The sequence below is a fragment of the Ovis aries genome, chromosome X (assembly GCF_016772045.2).
Source record: "Ovis aries strain OAR_USU_Benz2616 breed Rambouillet chromosome X, ARS-UI_Ramb_v3.0, whole genome shotgun sequence".
Lineage (NCBI taxonomy): Eukaryota > Metazoa > Chordata > Mammalia > Artiodactyla > Bovidae > Ovis > Ovis aries.
In genome coordinates, this window is record NC_056080.1 from 37881665 (window position 1) to 37899792 (window position 18128).

General features: G+C 41.7%; 1 protein-coding gene across 3 annotated transcripts in view; it reads left to right on the plus strand.

The window, feature by feature from the left end:
* Positions 1-8871: 8871 nt before the first annotated feature.
* Positions 8872-18128, plus strand: part of OTC (ornithine transcarbamylase) — an 80959-nt gene continuing 71702 nt past the window's right edge. For all 3 annotated transcript variants that reach the window (XM_004022002.6, XM_060408404.1, XM_060408403.1), the window contains exon 1: positions 8872-9069. In XM_004022002.6, the coding sequence (XP_004022051.1) occupies positions 8990-9069 (80 nt within the window). In that variant the 5' untranslated portion in view covers positions 8872-8989. The remainder of the gene's footprint in view (positions 9070-18128) is intronic.

An 18128-nucleotide genomic window follows, 5' to 3' on the forward strand; every position in this document is an offset into this window, starting at 1 on the left:
AAAAAATCAGAAAACAACTCAGTTAAAGAATAGGCACATGAAAAGATGCTCGTTTCACTAATTATTAGAGAAATGCAAATCCAAACTACCTCACATTGGTCTGAGTGGCCATTATTTAAAACATCTACAAATAATAAATGCTGGAGAGGGTATGGAGAAAAGAGAATCCTTCTACACTGCTGGTGGGAGTGTAAATTGGTGTAGCCACTATGGACAACAGTATGGCAGGCAGTTCCTCGAAAAACTAAAAATAGAGTTGCCATATGATCTAGCAGTCCTACTCGTAGGCATATATCTGGATAAAATATAATTCAAAAAGATACTTGCATCCGACATTCACAGCAGCACTATTTACAATAGCCAAGACATGGAAACAACCTAAATGTCCATCGACAGATGGATGGATAAAGAAGATGTGGTCCATATATGCAATCAAATACTACTCAACCATTAAAAGAATGAAATAATGCCATTTGCAGCAACATGGATGGACTCAGGGATTATCATACTAAGCAAAAGTTAACTCAGACAGAGAAAGACAAATACCATATGATATCACTTATATGTGGAATCTAACATATGACACAAATCAACATATCTTTGAAACAGACTCACAGATAAAGAGAGCAGACTTGTGGTTGCCAAGGGGGTGGGGGAGGGATGGATTGAAAGTTTGGGATTAGCAGATGTAAGTTCTTATATATAGAATGGATAAAAAACAAGATCCTATAACATAGCACAGGGAACTATATTCAACATTATGTGATAAAGCCATAATGGAAAAGAATATGAGAATATGAAAAAGAATATGTATATATACAACTGAATCACTTACTGAACAGCAGAAATTAACACAACATTGTAAATAAATGATACTTCAATAAAAAGTTATAAATAAACAAATAAAGAAGCCCAACTTGTTAACAGATACTTCACCAAAGCTTCCCAGATAGCTCAGTTGGTAAAGAATCCGCCTGCAATGCAGGAGACCCTGGTTCGATTCCTGGGTCAGGAAAATCCACTGGAGACGGGATAGGCTATCCACTCTAGTATTCTTGGGCTTCCCTTGTGGCTCAGCTGGTAAAGAATCTGTTTGCAATGCGAGAGACTTGGGTTCAACCCCTGGGTTGGGAAGATCCCCTGGAGAAGGGAAAGGCTACCCACTCCGGTATTCTGGCCTGGAGAATTCCATGGACTGTATAGTCCACGGGGTCGCAAACAGTCGGACATGACTGAGCGGCTTTCACTTCACTTCACCAAAGAAGATACATAGATAGCATGAGGAAAGATGCTCAGCATCATTAGCCTTTAGGGTAATACAAACTAAAACCACAATTAGAAACCACTACATACCCATCTGGGCGGCAACTATGAAACATACTGATAATGCGAAGTGCTGCCAAGAGCACAGAGCAACTGGAACTCTCATGCTTTACCGGGGGAACCACAAAATGGCACAACAACTCTGGAAAATATTTTTGCAGTTTCTTCAAAAGTGAAACGTGTACTTCCCATATAACCCAGCCATTCTACTCCTAAATATTTACCCTAGAAATAAAATTTCTGTTCACACAAAACCCCATACATACATAAATGTTTGTAGCAGCTCTGTGTATAAGTTCCAAAACCATGAAACAACCCAAATATCCCTTAATGGGGAATAGATAAACTGTGATACACTCACACAATGGAATACTAGTCAACAACCAAAAGGAAGAAACTAATGATAAACACGGCAATACAGATGAATCTCAAAGGCATTATGCTGAATGAAAGAAACCAGTCTCAAAAGATTACATAATGTATGATCCCATTCATGGTACACTCTGGAAATGGCAAAAGTATAAGGAGAGAGAAAGCTCAATATGCCAGAAATTAGGGATAAGAGGAGGATGTGACTACAAAAGGATTTAAAGGAAGGTTTTTGAGGGGAACTGTTTTGTATCTTGATTGTGGTGGTGGCTACATCAATCTATACATATGTTACAACTCATAGCACCACACACACACAAGTCATTTACTGTGCTAATTCTAAAATTTTAAAAATTACAAAGCATATCAAATACATTCATTTAACCAGAAGAACAGAGAGAGAAAAAGAATATTGTTTTCATTGGCAGATAAACTAACTTATGATGTCCAAGGTCATTCAACCAATAAATGAAGTAAAACCTGGACTTATGAAATACATGATTCTTTTTCTGTTTTTACACAAGTATTAAATTTCAAAAACCTAGCCAAGTTTTGTATTAGTTAGCATGCATTTGGTTGTGTGTGTGTGTGTGTGTGTGTGTGTGCGCTAAATTGCTTCAGTCACATCTGACTCTCTGCAACCCTATGAACTGTAGCCTGCCAGGCTCCTCTGTCCATGGGATTCTTCAGGCAAGAACACTGGAGTGGGTTGCCATGCCTTCCTCCAGGGGAGCTTCCCAACCCACGCCCCTTATGTCTTCTGCATTGGCAGGCAGATTTTTTACCACTAGCACCACCGGGTTGTTGGTAAAAAAAATCCCAGTTGGAGTGACTTAAAGAAAAAGATCATTTACCATTTTATTTATAATTTTATCATTTATTTTTATTAATGTTTTTGGCTGTGCTAGGTGCAGGCTTTCTCTAGTTGCTGCAAGCGGGGGCTGCACTTCCTTGTGGTGCTTGGGCTTCTCATTGCAATGGCTTCTTTTGTCACAGAGAATGGACCCTAGAGTGCACGGGTTTTAGTAGACTTGGCTCCTGGGCTCTGGAGCACCGGCTCAGCAGCTGTGGCACACTGGCTTAGTTGTCACTCAGTTTGTGGGGTGCTCCCGGACCAGGGATCAAACTTGCGTCTCCTGCATTGGTGGGCAGATTCTTTACCACTAAGCCACCAAAAAAGCTCCTATTATTTTACTGAGTTGGCCAAAAAGTTCATTCAGGTGTTTTTGTAACATCTTATGGAAAAACCCAAGCAAACTTTGTGGCCAACACAATATTCAGATGGTAAAGAATCTGCCTGCAATGCGGGAGACCTGGGTTCGATTCTTGAGTAGAGAAGATCCCCTGGAGGAGGACATGGCAACTCACTCTAGTATTCTTGCCTGAGAAATCCGATGGACAGAGGAACCTGGTGGGCTACAGTCCATGAGATCGCAAAGGGTTGAACACGACTGAGCGACTAAGCACAGACAGCACAGCAAAGCGTAACAAGGTGTCCAGTGGTAGGGAGGGTTGTGAGATTGGTTGATTTTACAACTTGATGATGTCGTGAATGATCAAGATTCCTTTCTTCTTTCACTCTGCCAAACCACAGTTTCATTTTAAGGCTGCTTCTCCTCATGGCCACAAGATGCCTGCTGGTCTCAGACGGATACATGCTTCTTTATTCATATCCGGTGGAAGCAGACTACCGGCAACAACCCAACAGAGCTTGTAACTGAAGTGTGTATTGCATGCAAATGCTGTGGTTTCTTAGGATCTTAAAGACTCTAGACAACCCACCATAAAAAGTATTTATGTAAATAGTAACCCTTTGAAATAAACAGAGCCTCTCACTGCAATTAACAGCCATATGTCTTATTTTTACAGAGCTCAGATTTGCAATAGATCTTTGGCAAAAGAGCTATGTCAATGCTCTTAGACACTGAACCCCATGTTTGGTTGAAGCTGAAGGTGAAAGTTGCTCAGTCATGTCAGACTCTTTGTAACCCCATGGACTGTAGCCTGCCAGGGTCCTCTGTCCATGGAATTCTCCAGGCCAGAATACTGGAGTGGGTAGCCATTCCCTTCTCCGGGGGATCTTCCCGACCCAGGGATCGAACTCAGGTCTCCTGCACTGCAGGTGAATTCTTTACCCTTTACCACCTGAGCTACCAGGGAAGCCCATGTTTGGTTAGCATGTTAAAATTTCCCAAGCAGTGTCATAGCCCATTTTGATAAAACCTTTAGTTGAGCAGATAAAGAGTCTGAGGGTCTTAGAGGAGTCAAGCGACTTGGCCAAATACACCATTTGTTAGTGACTCACCCAGAGATCACATGTGATCTTCAAACGTCCTTCCCATAATTCTTTCCTTTACATAACATTGATTACCTCTTCAGTGCTTAGATTTCACTAGGGAAGTGCAGTAGTGATTTCAAAGAAATATTGCAAGTTCATATATGATACTTACAAGCTCTAAATATCAGGAAATGATTTTTATATCCCTAATGGTGACATTTAGCTATTTGGAATTTTAGATCAAGTGTGACAGAATACACTTGAAATCCTGGAGTCTGTTTAACTTCTCCATCTCTCTTCCCTTACCATCCACCCAATTGTCCTGATAGGTGGATTCTAAACCCTAAATCTCTCTTGCATCCATCTCTAGTTTTCCATTTCCACAGCCCTAGTATGTTCTCAGGCCTTTATTATTCTATTTATTTACCTTTGCTTGGAGGATATTTGCTTTACAATATTGTGTTGGTTTCTGCTATACAACAAGGCAAATCAGTCATAACTGTATATACATATATACACACATATCCTGTCTGTCTTGAGCCTCCCTCCAACCCCCTCAATCCCATCTCTCTAAGTCATCATAGAACACTAGGCTGGGCTTCCTGTGTTATAGAGCAGCTTCCCAGTAGCTATCTATTTATACATAGTAGTGTGTATATCAGAGAAGGCAATGGCACCCCACTCCAGTGCTCTTGCCTGGAAAATCCCATGGATGGAGGAGCCTGGTAGGCTGCAGTCCATGGGGTCGCTAGAGTCGGGCACGACTGAGTGACTTCACTTTCACTTTTCACTTTTATGCATTGGAGAAGGAAATGGCAGCCCACTCCAGTGTTCTTGCCTGGAGAATCCCAGGGACGGGGGAGACTGGTAGGCTGCCGTCTATGGGGTTGCACAGAGTCGGACATGACTAAAGCGACTTAGCAGCAGCAGCTGCAGCAGCGGTGTACGTATGCCAATGCTACTTTCTCAATTAGTCCCACATAATAACCTCTCTTTGTCTCCATTTTCTCCCCACTGTACTTCTTATACAGTGCTGCTGGATTAAAGCTTTCAAAACACAATACAGACAATGGCATATGTCCCCCTGTCTGCCCAGCTCTAAAACTTTAATAATCTTCCTCTGACTATAGATTAAATTCTTAATTCCATAATCTGGATTTGAAGGCCCTCAAAAATCTGGTTCCATTATTCTTTTCCAGTCCTGAGAGAATCCTCCTTTCTGGTGGGAGTTGTCAGCTCACAATGACTTGCAAGAGCCAATCTTACACCTCTCTTCCCAACTCTGCATTCAGTGATGGATGTCACTTTATAGCCTGAAGCTGTCCATGGTGGGAACATTTATACCACACAAACTGGTCAATGCCACAAGTCAGAACTTTTTTCTTTTTTGAAGAGCTGGTTATTAAATATTTACCAGCATACCACCAGGTACAGGGTAACAAGGACCAGACCTGAGAGTGTTTGAAATGGTATAGGATACAAAGATGTTGACACTGAAAGCCCAAATCAGAGATAGGAGGGCCCCGGAGAAACGAATAAGAAGCAGAGCACTGAAAAACTGTTGAGAAGGTAGACCTGGGCAAAGACTGGGTTCCCAAAGAAGCAGATATTGAGAAAGGGATTTGGGTTCAAGTAGTTTATTTGGGAGATGATCCCAGGAAGCACTGGTAGGGGATGGAGAGAAGTAAGACAGTGAAGGGAAGGCAGTTAATAGAGGGTGAATCGACAGGCAGGTGACTACTGTGAGCGACCAGGGCTTAGTCCCACTGGGGACCTATGGAAAAGCACATAAAACATGCCTCATGGTTGCCCACACAGGACTGAGGAATATGAGGACTTTATTCTCAGTCAGACAGCTGTGGGCCTGTGCATTAAGAAGTGACAGGGGACTTCCCTGGTGTCCAGTGGTTAAGACTCTGTGTTTCCCCTGAAGGAGGCCCAGGTTCAATCCTTGGCTTAGAAACTAAGATACTTGGATGCTGAACAATAAATCCAGAATTTAAAAAAAAAAAAAGTGGCAGGTATGCTTCCCCAACAACAAAACTCATCACTCCCTCACCATGATCTCTGTCCTAGGAAACTCTTACAAATGATTTTTTTAAGCTTATTTCTATGCCAGTATTATCCTAACCAGTTGCTGTTTTATACATTTTATGTTATAAATTTCATCTGAAGTAATGCTTAATCCCAAACAATGATACTATGGATGAAAATTTCAAGTAGAAGAAAACTTTTGGGGGAAGGAAAGATTTTGTACCTGAAATCACCATAATAATAATCACTCATTATTATGGTGTGATTAATAATATGTATCAATAAATGTAATCACAATAATAATCATTTGTGGGAAAGAAGACAATAGAAAAATAGTGTATTTCAATTATAGATTTATTCTCTATTTCCTTCATTTTGAATAAAATATTATGTCAGGAAATTTAAAAAAGAATCGGCAGGTATGTAGGGGAAGACCAAATACCAAGGGGATACAAACAGGACATGGATGCTCGTGGTTTTGTGTTTTTCATAGTGGGCCTAGTGGTGGCGGGGCTTCATTTAAATGGTCAAGGATAGAGTGGATCCATTCCCCTAATTCTTGTTACCCCACACGCCCTATTTGTTCTGTTGGGTCTATCTTTTGTAGGCCCCCTCCAGTTTTGACAATTCCCTGATTCATTCCAGTTCACCAAAGATCAGTGCTACTTCCTCCAGGAACCCCACCTAATCCCCAACCACCAGTAGTGGAAGCTGGATGAGGGACCCTCCAAGCTGGAGGTCCCAAAGGGCCTGAAGCAAGGGCACAAGGGATAAGCCCTACCCTCTTGGTGAGGATGCACGAGGTCAGGGGACAGAGACAGAAGTTGTGCTGTGGAGTCATTCCAAGAGGTGAACTCCCTGTGGGAAAGGACTCATGGTTCCTGGTTATCACTGTATCCCTCAGAGCCCGCCCAGCACAGAGCCCCGGCCTACTGGCAGTGGTGGCAAAGGAGGAATGGATGAAGGGCTGGGTGAACAAAGGTACCAGGTCAGAAGCCAAAGCTGGCAGTTGAAGTGGAGTTAGAGGAGTCAGGGGGGTGGTCCATAAGAGCGCCTGGACGAATTCTGAGAGCCGATGGCAAACCCTGTATGCTGTCTTTCCACCTGTGACCCAAATGTTCATTGAGATAGCTTGTCTTCTGGGATTCAGTGAAATGACCTTTACGCTCATCGCACTTGTGGTACAGCACCTCTCTTCCAGACTCTCTGGGGGTTAAGTGGAGGGTAAGATTTTCTTAGTCCTTTCTGGGAGACTGAACTCCTACCTGCAAAGAAGGATGAGGGTTTGTGAGTCACTTTGACATCTCAGCAGTGCGGCCCACGTTCTCTGCCATGTGGCATGGCAGACTGCATGGTTTCTCCCTGAGCTTTGTTCAGATGAATTGTTTGTGTGGGTAGCATCCTTGACTGAAGAGGTGGGCTTTACATCAGCACGCAGTTGAGTGCAGTTTGCCCACTTCTCTTCGTGTCTCCCTGCAAGCATCCAGTTTCCTTCCCTGTATTAGGTAGATCAGATCTGTTCACTAAAAGCTCTCCAACAAGAGGCCAGTTTTGTCACTTCAACAACACTTTTAAAGCGATCTTTTCAAACAGAGCTGCCATCTCGTCTCCCACGTAGTGCAGTCACTATCTGCTTTCTCACCACCACCACCATGAGCCCCTCCCCACCCTGCCTCTGCAAACAGTCTGCCTGGAATAGTCTTTCCATAACAGAAGATGTGGCAGAGGTTTGGAGATTTCAGTCTTTTCCTCTCTATCTCACCTCATTCTCTGTGAGTAGAAGGGAATCGTGTCAATAAATTTCCCTGCTATTAATTATGACATCACATCACAACCCTCCCTACCCTTGAAGTGGTCATAGTTGGTTTTAAAATGACACAATTTTTTTTTTGCATTCCACAAAGATCAAGCAAATGTTTACCTTGCCCTCGTACTCTGCCTCCCACCCTCCCCAGCTCAGAGTTATCCCTTATCTGTGATGAGGTTGCTCTTTACCTGGACGTCTCTAATAAGGTGTCCTGTATAGGCGTCTATTATGGTTATTTATTTACAGATCTATGACTTTTACCAAATTCTAAAGTGTGCAAAGATGAGATCATCTTCCTTCCTTGAAATTCCAGTCTCGCCCTGTATCTGCCTCAGAACAGATTTTGAAAACATCTGATCTACAACTACGGATGAATGAATGAGTTGAGTGTGAACCTCTGGATGGCCCCTTAGTTGCCCAGATAGGCTGCAAGGGGAGGAACATTTGGTACCCCACCTCCTCACTTATGCAGATGGTGGGTTTCTGCAGGAGTTAATAGGCAGCTCCTTACTTATTGAAGACCTACCATGTGCAAGGCACAATGGGAGCTCCAGGCTTGAGATCTTTTTACTCCATCTCCAGCCCCTCTCCAGCTTTTTTGCCACCAAAAAAAAAAAAAAAAAAAAAACCCCTTCCAGGGCACGTCTTTCTGTTTGTTTTTGTGGATAGGCTGAGGCTTAGAGGGAGGAAAGTGCTATCACTGGAAATACTCAGGGATGTCATGTCTACATCTGGGGTTTTGCATTGCCAATTCGCATTTTCTGAATGAGTTATTTCTATGTACCTTCGCAGCAGTCAGCCCTGCAGTCTCTTGCATATATTATACGCTCAATGAGTACTTGTCAATTGATTTGGTACAAGTATGTGACAGCATAAATATATTATGAAAAATGAGGAATCTGAGCACCAAAAGTGTTAGGATTCCCACCCCCCACCAAAAAAAAAAAAAAAAAAAAAACAACCCACAATGGTGGAGCTTGGCTTAAAGTTCAAATGCTCCTGGACCCTGCCCTGCACTATCTCCAGCCTGGGGAACTTGATAAGGTAGTTGAAGGGCAATATTACCTTTGCTCTCTCACTGTGATCGAAAGCACTCTCAGCTTTCAGGTGGACCCCCTGGCTACCTTGGTGCGGCGTTTTCAACAGCACAGAATCACCCTTTACACGATCAAAAGAAGATGCTGTTTATTAATCTAAGGACCCTGTTGAACAATGCAGCTCTTAGAAATGGTCACAATTTCGTGGTTCGAAATTTTCGGTAAGTGATGGCCGGAGACTAGAGCCCGACTTAGGAGCCGTGGTGGTAAATGAAGCTCTATCCTGCAGAGGCGTGCCACCTCCTAAAGCCACTTTCTACTATAGTGTTTCTGTTATAGTGGCAAGTTCTGTCCTTATTGGAGACAGCTGTCTCTAATTCCAGCTGAGCTTTCATTTCTCAATCTCCTGTAATCAGATTTCACGGGGTGCTAGGGGGTGGGGTTGGGATGGGGGGACTGTGGCAGGTATAACAGACTAAATGTTCTTGACACCTTTCATTTGTGTACATTCTAAAGGAGCAAGTGACTGAAGGAAATGAGAGAAACTAATTTCCATGGGGTCTTCTGCTTGTATTTAGGTTTGCCTGAAGACAATATATTATTCTAGAGCATGGAGATTGATTCATTCTTTAAAAAAACAGACCCCAAAAGAGTGACTAGATAAATACTTGCAAGCTGCTGGAAAGAAGCCTTATATGTGATGATGATAATGATATTTTTAAAAGAAAATCTAAATTTAAAATAGATTTCTGCATTTTTTGTTAGCATGTGAAAGGAGGCTGTCTCCAATGAATTCATTAAAAAGCTACATCCTGGGCCTTCCCTGGAGGTCCAGTGGCTAAGACTCCAAGCTTGCAATGCAGGGGGTCCAGGTTCAATCCCTGGTCAGGTAACTAAGATCCTGCATACCTCCACTAAGACATGGTGCAGCCAAATAAATAAAAATAAATATTTAAGAAAAAAAAAAAGAAAGCTACATCATGCTCAGAATTAGTCAATTGTTCATGCACACAGTCGAAGGCAGTGTGGAGCCTGTCCCCCAGGAAAGGAGACAGGAGTGATGGGTTAATCAGGGAAGCAATGCTCTCAAATTTGGACATTGTTCCCAGAAGACTTTTGGAGTAGTTGCCTGTTAACAATCAGAATTTTCCCAGTGCCTCTTGACAACCTAAACCAACCTCAAAATGACCTCAATGACTTCCTAAAGTCAGAAGCTTCTAGTCTGAAGTTTTCTCCCACTGTTAGGAAGTGGCCCTGGGCCTCCCCTCTCTGGGTCACCTGACAGCTCTGGACTCTCTGGACTCTACCTTTAGCACCACTCAGAAGCCAGAATGACATAGTAAATAATATTGTAAATTACACACATAGAAGTAGATGCAGTTGGGACCTCAGAGCTACAGAATAATGCCTTCTCTTATTTTATAGATAAGGCAAATGAGGTCCAGAGAGATAATGAGGTTTACTAGTTAGTGGCAGAGCTAGACAGTAGAAGTCAGAGGAAAGCTCAGGTTTAAAGTCTAAAGAACTGGGTTTAAGGCCTGTCACCACCACTCATCGGCTATATGACCCTGAGCAAGCTACTAAATTTTCTTTGATGTTGCTTCACTTACAAAATGAGAGAAAGTGTAATACATGTTCTGCCTACATCACAGTGTGGTTCAATTATTTATTTAATAAATAGTTATTGAGTGCCTACTTTGTGCCACCCCCTAAGCAAGGTGTTGGAGATACAGCGGTAAGTAAGATAAAAAGTTATTTCATTCCAGACACATGAATTCACAGTCTAGCAGTAATCTGTAAGATAATTTGTGTGGAAACTGTAAAGTGACAGGCAAGTGTTCATTATTTTATCATTCTAACCCACTGAGTTACATTTATTAAGAGTGTGATGAAATTTTATTCCATACTTTTTTTAACAAAGACTCATCACTGAGCTAGAAATAATCAACTGAGTGAATAAGCAAAGGTTGGAGCTTAAATTTATACTTTTCTTTGAAAATCACAGTGATGATTTTTTACCATTGAAAGTGAAAGTGTTAGTCACTCAGTCATGTTTGACTCTTTGTGACCTCATGGACTGTAGCCCGCCAAGCTTCTCTGTCTATGGAATTCTCCAGGCAAGATACTGGAGTGGGTTGCCATGCCCTTCTCCAGGAGATCTTCCTGACCCAGGGATAGAACCCATGTCTGTTATGTCTCTTGCATTGGCAGTTGTGCTCTTTACCATCTGAGCCACCAAGGAACCCCACCCCACCCCTTTAACATTATTACAGGTTAAATTTTTGCTAGTAAAACCTCTTCCAAGTATTTAGGTAGGAAATTGTTTGGTAGTCCAGTGGTTAAGACTCCACACTTCCACTGCAGGGGGCACAGGTTTGATCCCTGGTTGGAGAACTAAGATCCCACATGCCACACAGCGCAGCCAAAACCAAAAATAAGAAACAAATATTTAGGCACTTTTGAGTATTTATTAACATTCTATTTTATATATCCAGTAGCCAGACTATGACTCTGAAAATCCTGGCTAGCTATCTCTCAGTGAGTCGGGGGTGAGGCAAAAGTAAGACTGCTGCTGCTAAGTCACTTCAGTCATATCCGACTCTGTGCGACCCCACAGACGGCAGCCCACCAGGCTCCCCCGTCCCTGGGATTCTCCAGGCAAGAATGCTGGAGTGGGTTGCCATTTCCTTCTCCAATGCATGAAAGTAAAAAGTGAAAGGGAAGTCACTCAGTCGTGCCCGACTCTTTGCGACCCCATGGACTGCAGCCCACCAGGCTCCTCCGTCCATGGGATTTTCCAGGCAAGAGTACTGGAGTGGGGTGCCATTGCCTTCTAAAGTAAAACCAAATCAGCTCACCATACTGGCTATTTGAAAATATGAAAGCCTCAGATCACCCATGTTATTAGAAACCATAGAGAATGAGTCTCTGTTGTAAAATGACTTAACATGGAAATGCTGTCATTTTCATGTGGCGTGAGTATTTTTCTTTCCTACTCTTTTAGTGAGCCACACTACCAGTTAGATGAATTCAGACTTGCTGATCTCCAGTAATACCTACTGGGGCTTCCCAGGGGGCACTAATGGTGAAGAACCCGCTTGCCAATGCAGAAGACATAAGAGACACAAGTTCGATCCCTGGGTGGGGAAGATCCCCTGGAGGCAGGCATGGCAACCCATTCCAGTGTTCTTGCCTGGAGAAATTCCATGGACAGAGGAACCTGATGGTCTACAGTCCATAGGGTCGCAAAGAGTTGGACACAACTGAAACGACTTAGCAAGCACTCAATAATACCTACAGTCTTTGATGACCCATTAACATCAGAGAAAATCTTCCTGTCATCTCCACTTATATGGTATTTTTACTTTGATTTCAGCCTTCTTCAGAGATTCAGGTTCTTTTTCAACCCCCCCAGCCACCCCCCGACCCATCTCTCTTGGAACGGTGGAGGGTCCCTGTTATGAAATATACCACATGAGTTTAGCACTAGAGAGTAGTAGGAAATATGTGGTTAGGGTTTGGCAATGCCACAAGTAGGGGCTTCACAGTTTTGAAGTGAGCAGCCATATGGCCATGGGTGTGATAAAATAACCACTTGAATGAGGCTAAAGCCATCTACACCGGCTCCCAGATCAATCATTTTCAGTCAATTTTCTTTCTTTCTTTCTTTCTTTCTTTTTTTTTTTTTTTTTTACAAAATCAATAGGATCAGACACCAAGACTGCCAAAAACACCCAAATCCATAGGCTTTTCATCTCACAAACAAGGCTCGAGAGCCAGGCTGTGTTTGGATAATAGACAGTATTCCATGATTTGTTGCCTATTATGGGAAACACAGCTTTTAAAGAAAGCACTAAGAAAATATCTTTCTTTATCAGAGAAGACCCATTTGTAAGTGCAGTTCAATTTCATCTCACAAATAGACATTTCTTCAGAGAATATTGAGCTAAGCCACCCAATTCTGTGGAGGTTATGGATTGGAGCTGGAGGTGACTGGTTTTCAGGTATTTCATTCTAGACCTCTCTAAAGGCTTACAGAACTCATTAAGTTCCCTTCATCCCACACACATGCCCATCCACACACACGTGGACACACAGACACAGACATAGCCATTACAGGCCATCCATGCTCTCATGCTGTGGAGAGAAAACAGTCCTCTTTGATTATTCACATTTTCCTTCATAACTGAAAATAAATGCCTTTTAAAAAACATATTTCTTGACTGCAGAAAACTGCAAGGCAAGAGACCAAGAAAGGAATGGGGTTGTGATGTTTCCCTTGGCCAAGAGTAGAATTGGGGTTTTATTTCTAGTTTGTTATTTTTAGTAATTTAGTGATTTAACCAAGATAAAAGAAGGAGAGGTGGCCACAGATTTTCAACAGTTTCTGATTTCCAGCCCTTTAATAGTAAGTCTACATGAAGCTAATCCTTATCCCAGTCTTCAATTTTCAGATGAGGGCTAAGTTTTGCAGTTTTAGAATACTGACAAATCTAAGTTAGCTTTGATATCCTTTAGTCACCTAGTTATCAGTAGCAATTTATACTGCATATGAGCATGTGGCAACAGTGAGAAAGGCTGCAAGTATATTTTTATTAATAAATTATCATTATGTTTAATAATAGAGAAATTTGGAAACAATTTGTGCTTTGATTTTCCAGATCAATAGGGTCATATTCAAAGGTTTTGTGAAAAAAGAGTCACTCTCCCTGGCATGCATTGCAATATGCAATGCATATTTTTTTTTCTGAGATGGAAACAACGGGATGAAATGAAAGTTCGGCCACTGAGAATTCAGATGGCTCCAGTGTGGCCTGTGGGAAATCTTGTATGAACTTCATGAGTGTTGTGGAAGACAAAGACATGAAGGATCACTGATTTTCTTACTTTTTCAAATGAGGATTTAAGGCCAAAAATGGAAACTGATCATCTCAAGGTCATAGTCAAACTGGGACTCGAATTTGAGTATTTAAAACCACTGCTCTTTTCATTCCATTGCTTGATGACTTTGATCCTTCCACACTGATCAAATTGGCCAATCTACCCTTATTCAATATTCCACCCCCTTTTAAAGATAAGCCAAAATATCTCAGTAAAGAAGGAAAAAAAACACCAAGAAAGTATGCCTTTTGTATCAGTCTCTAATGTTAAAGAAACCAAAAAATCTCTGCCATATCATCCATTGGCCCTCTCTTATGCCTCCAGAAGCTAAAGTCTTTATCTCAAATTCTCCATGGGGATCAAAATATCATTTAACACTGAGTTTTTTCCTACTCTGGCAAAGTCTGTTTCTCACTGACCACATTTTACTCAAATTAAGCACTTTCTCTTCCAACAAAATATAATTATACGAGGGAACACATCCAGGTCTTCCCCCATACTCCAAACAGTTTACTAGAGTTGGAAAATGCACTGTAGCAATGAAAGGCTTCATTCTGCCAATAGAGAATTCTCTTCCATTTTTTAGCTAGGAAGATATTTGGGTAAAGCTAACACAAGGGTCTACTATTACCTTGGCCTAAGTTCTTAGCATTCAGTGATCTAGGGTTGAAAAACATCTGTAATTATTTTTTGAAGGGATAAAATTAATGTGATGAATGAGTCTTGCCTTTTTTCAAAAGCTCTGGCTTTAACCTGATTGCCATGACAGTTTTGATGGAAAAATCCATACATGCTTCTCATTGTTTTCTCCAATACTATATCCTCCCTGTTATATGTTGGCTGAAGAATGATAATGTGGTTTAAGTCTGGTTTACCAAGGAGACACACTTGAGCACAAAGAGACCAAGCATTTTATGGAAACACTGAAACAGTGATTCTGGCCTTGGTTTGGGTCCTCATGAACCAGACTGGGCTGCTTCCAACTGAAGCACAGGGTCTCTATGAGAACTTAAAAGCCATTTAGGTCAGCAGTTTTATCTGGCTAACTAGAATGTGGGTTTATCACCAGAAAGCAAGAAATGCTTAACACAAACAAGGGAAAAAAAGGAGGGTGCCTGTAATGGAGGCATTTTAACGTGGTACAATTGTGGAGGTTTTCAATTTTCCTCTAATTTTTAAGTAGCTCAGGAAAGAGGTGTGGCAACTCCATTTTGGAGCCAAGGGGAGGTCTATAAGGAGACAGTAAACAGGATAGGAATTTAAACTGGAACCATTGTGTTTGCTTTCCTTTCAGTGATAAACTGTCCTGGTTAGCTCTTGATATCTATGAAAAACAGTTCTTTTTCCCAAGCCAACATTTCCTGCCCCACCTCCTGGATAGAACTGAGAAAAGTTGGTGGCTGCTCTAATGGTTTTTCAATGGTATAAACATTATGAACCCCTTAACCAGGTGAGATATAACTTAAAACAATTTTTCCAGTTAATCACTCAAACCCTCTCAGGCTGGTATGACAGATGGGCAGGAGCTACCGCTCCAATCTTTTTGTCCCCAAGAACCCTGGGAACGTATTCTGTCCAAAAGGGGTTCATGGAAAGAGGTAACCAAGATATTGGTATAGTTCATTATTAATGTATTTTGGATTTGACCCTCATGGTGCTATGGACAAAAACTCACCCACCAGGCACTCTCACCAGTTTTCTAGCTTTTGTACTTGTCTCAGGCTACTACCTGTAGGATTCAAGGTTATAATGCTTTTTTGTTGTTGTTGTTTCATGTGTATATGTCCAACTATTCTTCCCAGTGATGCAAATACTGTAGAATCTTAGAGAATTTCAGCTTTAGCAACATACCAGGCCACAATCAATTCTCCTCCATGACTCTTAGGCCTTGTGTTCAGCCTGGACCACTATCCACACTTGCTCTTGCCTCAACATTCATTCTTTTTGGGGTGGGGCACTTTTAGTATCTTTTTTGGTCATCAGACTTCAGTCAGGGCCTTAAAAATCCATCCCGGAAAATCTCTCTAAATTCATGCCCAGAAATCTGCTGAATTTCTTATACAAATTGATTTACTTCTACCTCACTCAATCATTCATTTACTTAAGAAATATTCAGTGAATGCCTACTATATTCCAGGCATTGCAAGCAGCACCAGGATATATTAATGTATAAAACAGGCAGGACCTCTGACATTGTGGGTCATGTAATTTAATGGGAAGATTAAAAGTAAGCAGTGAACAGAGACTTCCCTGGTGGCCTAGTGGTTGAGAATCTGCTTTCCAACGCAGGGAACTTGGGTTCAATCGCTGGTTGGGGAACTAAGATTCCATGTGCTGCAGGGCAACTAAGTCTAAGCACTACAACTATGGAGCCCGAGTGCCACAACTAGGGAGAAGTCTGTATGCCACAACAGATCCCATGTGCTGTGACTCAAACTTGACGCAGGCAAAAATAAGTAAATAAATATTTTTTAAAAAGATCTTAAAAAAAAAAAGTAAGCAGAGGACAGACACAAATATATTGGGTTGGCCAGAAAGTTCCTTCTGGTTTCTAACCTGAACAAACTTTCTGGCCAACCTGCTGTATTAAAAATTGTGATAGGTGTTTTGAGGAAAATGAAGCCAAAGCAGAGATTACTTGGTACAGTCAGGGAAGGAGTCTCATAGGAGGTGGTATTTAAGCCTCCAGCCTAAGGATGAGAAAGAGAGCTTGATGGCTGTGGGGCGAGTGTCGTGGACAGAGGGAGTAGTATGTGAAAGGAAGCCTATGATGGAACGTATCTTGGGTACAAACAGGCGTTCCTTTGTATGGTCCTCACACGTAGGAATTTTACTTACCACAGTTTAGTAAATAACACCAGTCTCCCAAGTACACAGTTCAAATTTCAGTTGCCATGGGACATTAATTGGGTTTAGTTGCCTAAAGTAAAAATGTCATTGCTGGCTCAGTTCAGTTCAGTTCAGTTCATTCGCTCAGTCGTGTCCGACTCTTTGCGACCCCATGAATCGCAGCACGCCGGGCCGCCCTGTCCATCACCATCTCCTGGAGTTCACTCAGACTCGCGTCCATCGAGTCAGTATGCCATCCAGCCATCTCATCCTCGGTCGTCCCCTTCTCCTCCTGTCCCCAATCCCTCCCAGCATCAGAGTCTTTTCCAATGAGTCAACTCTTTGCATGAGGTGGCCAAAGTACTGGAGTTTCAGCTTCAGCATCATTCCCTCCAAAGAAATCCCAGGGCTGATCTCCTTCAGAATGGACTGGTTGGATCTCCTTGCAGTCCAGGGAACTCTCAAGAGTCTTCTCCAACACCACAGTTCAAACGCATCAATTCTTCAGCGCTCAGCTTTCTTTATTGTCCAACCCTCACATCCATCCATTGCTGCCTCTTCAGTTCACAAATCACTGTGTACATAACAGATGCACTGCATGATCAGTGACCAATCACATCACTTCTTTCAAAGTCTGTTGCTGATTGCTCACTGTGCAGCTGTTAACCAGTTCACCTACAGACATTAAAGAGTATAGTTGTTCTGCCTTCTCTTCTTCCAGTGATAAGCCCATGTGACATTTTAATAAAAAATGGATAATTAAAAGACAGAGTTGTCTGAAAGAGGTGAAAATGCAGCAGAGAAAGAAAAATGATAACATCGACAAGTTAAATGTGAATGCAAATGTATTTATAGAAGAAATAGCTGACTGTGGGGTTGTTGACCCTGCTACTATTTGAGAGGTTCTAGCTATGTAGCTAGAGAAACTTAGTGAAGACAAACTTATCGACATAAATGAGTACAGTGGTGTGACCAAAAGTATGGAGATATTCCAGAGGAAGTGATACCAGTAAAACATTCCATACTAAAGGAATTCTCAGGACTTCCCTAGTGGTCAGGTGGTTAAGACTCTGTGCTCCCAATGCAGGGGACCCAGGTTCAATCCTTAGTCAGGGAACTAGATCCCATGTGCTACAACTAGAAGATTCCACATGCCATAACTAAGACCCAGAGCAGCCAAATAATAAATATTTAAAGAATTAAAGGAATTCTCAGAGAGATTTCACAATATTAAGAGTTCAAAGAATAAAATGTTGGAAGTTGATTCAAACTTAGAAGTATAACAATTCACCAAAGCATAACAAACGTGATAAGAAGACAGCATACACTGTGCAAACTACCTGATAATTTTTACAAAGAAATAAAACACTGTAATTCTTGATGTTTCTAATGTTTTAAATGACAATGTACTAAATATATATCAGTTTTACTCTTTTTTTCATTTCCCTAAGCCTTTATAACTGACTATAAGAGAGTTTGTAATGTTTTGCCAAAAAAACTTAAGTCACAGAACAATTGTGATTTCTCCCATTGAAGGTTGTTTTACATGGCTTCAGATTTAATAGTTATT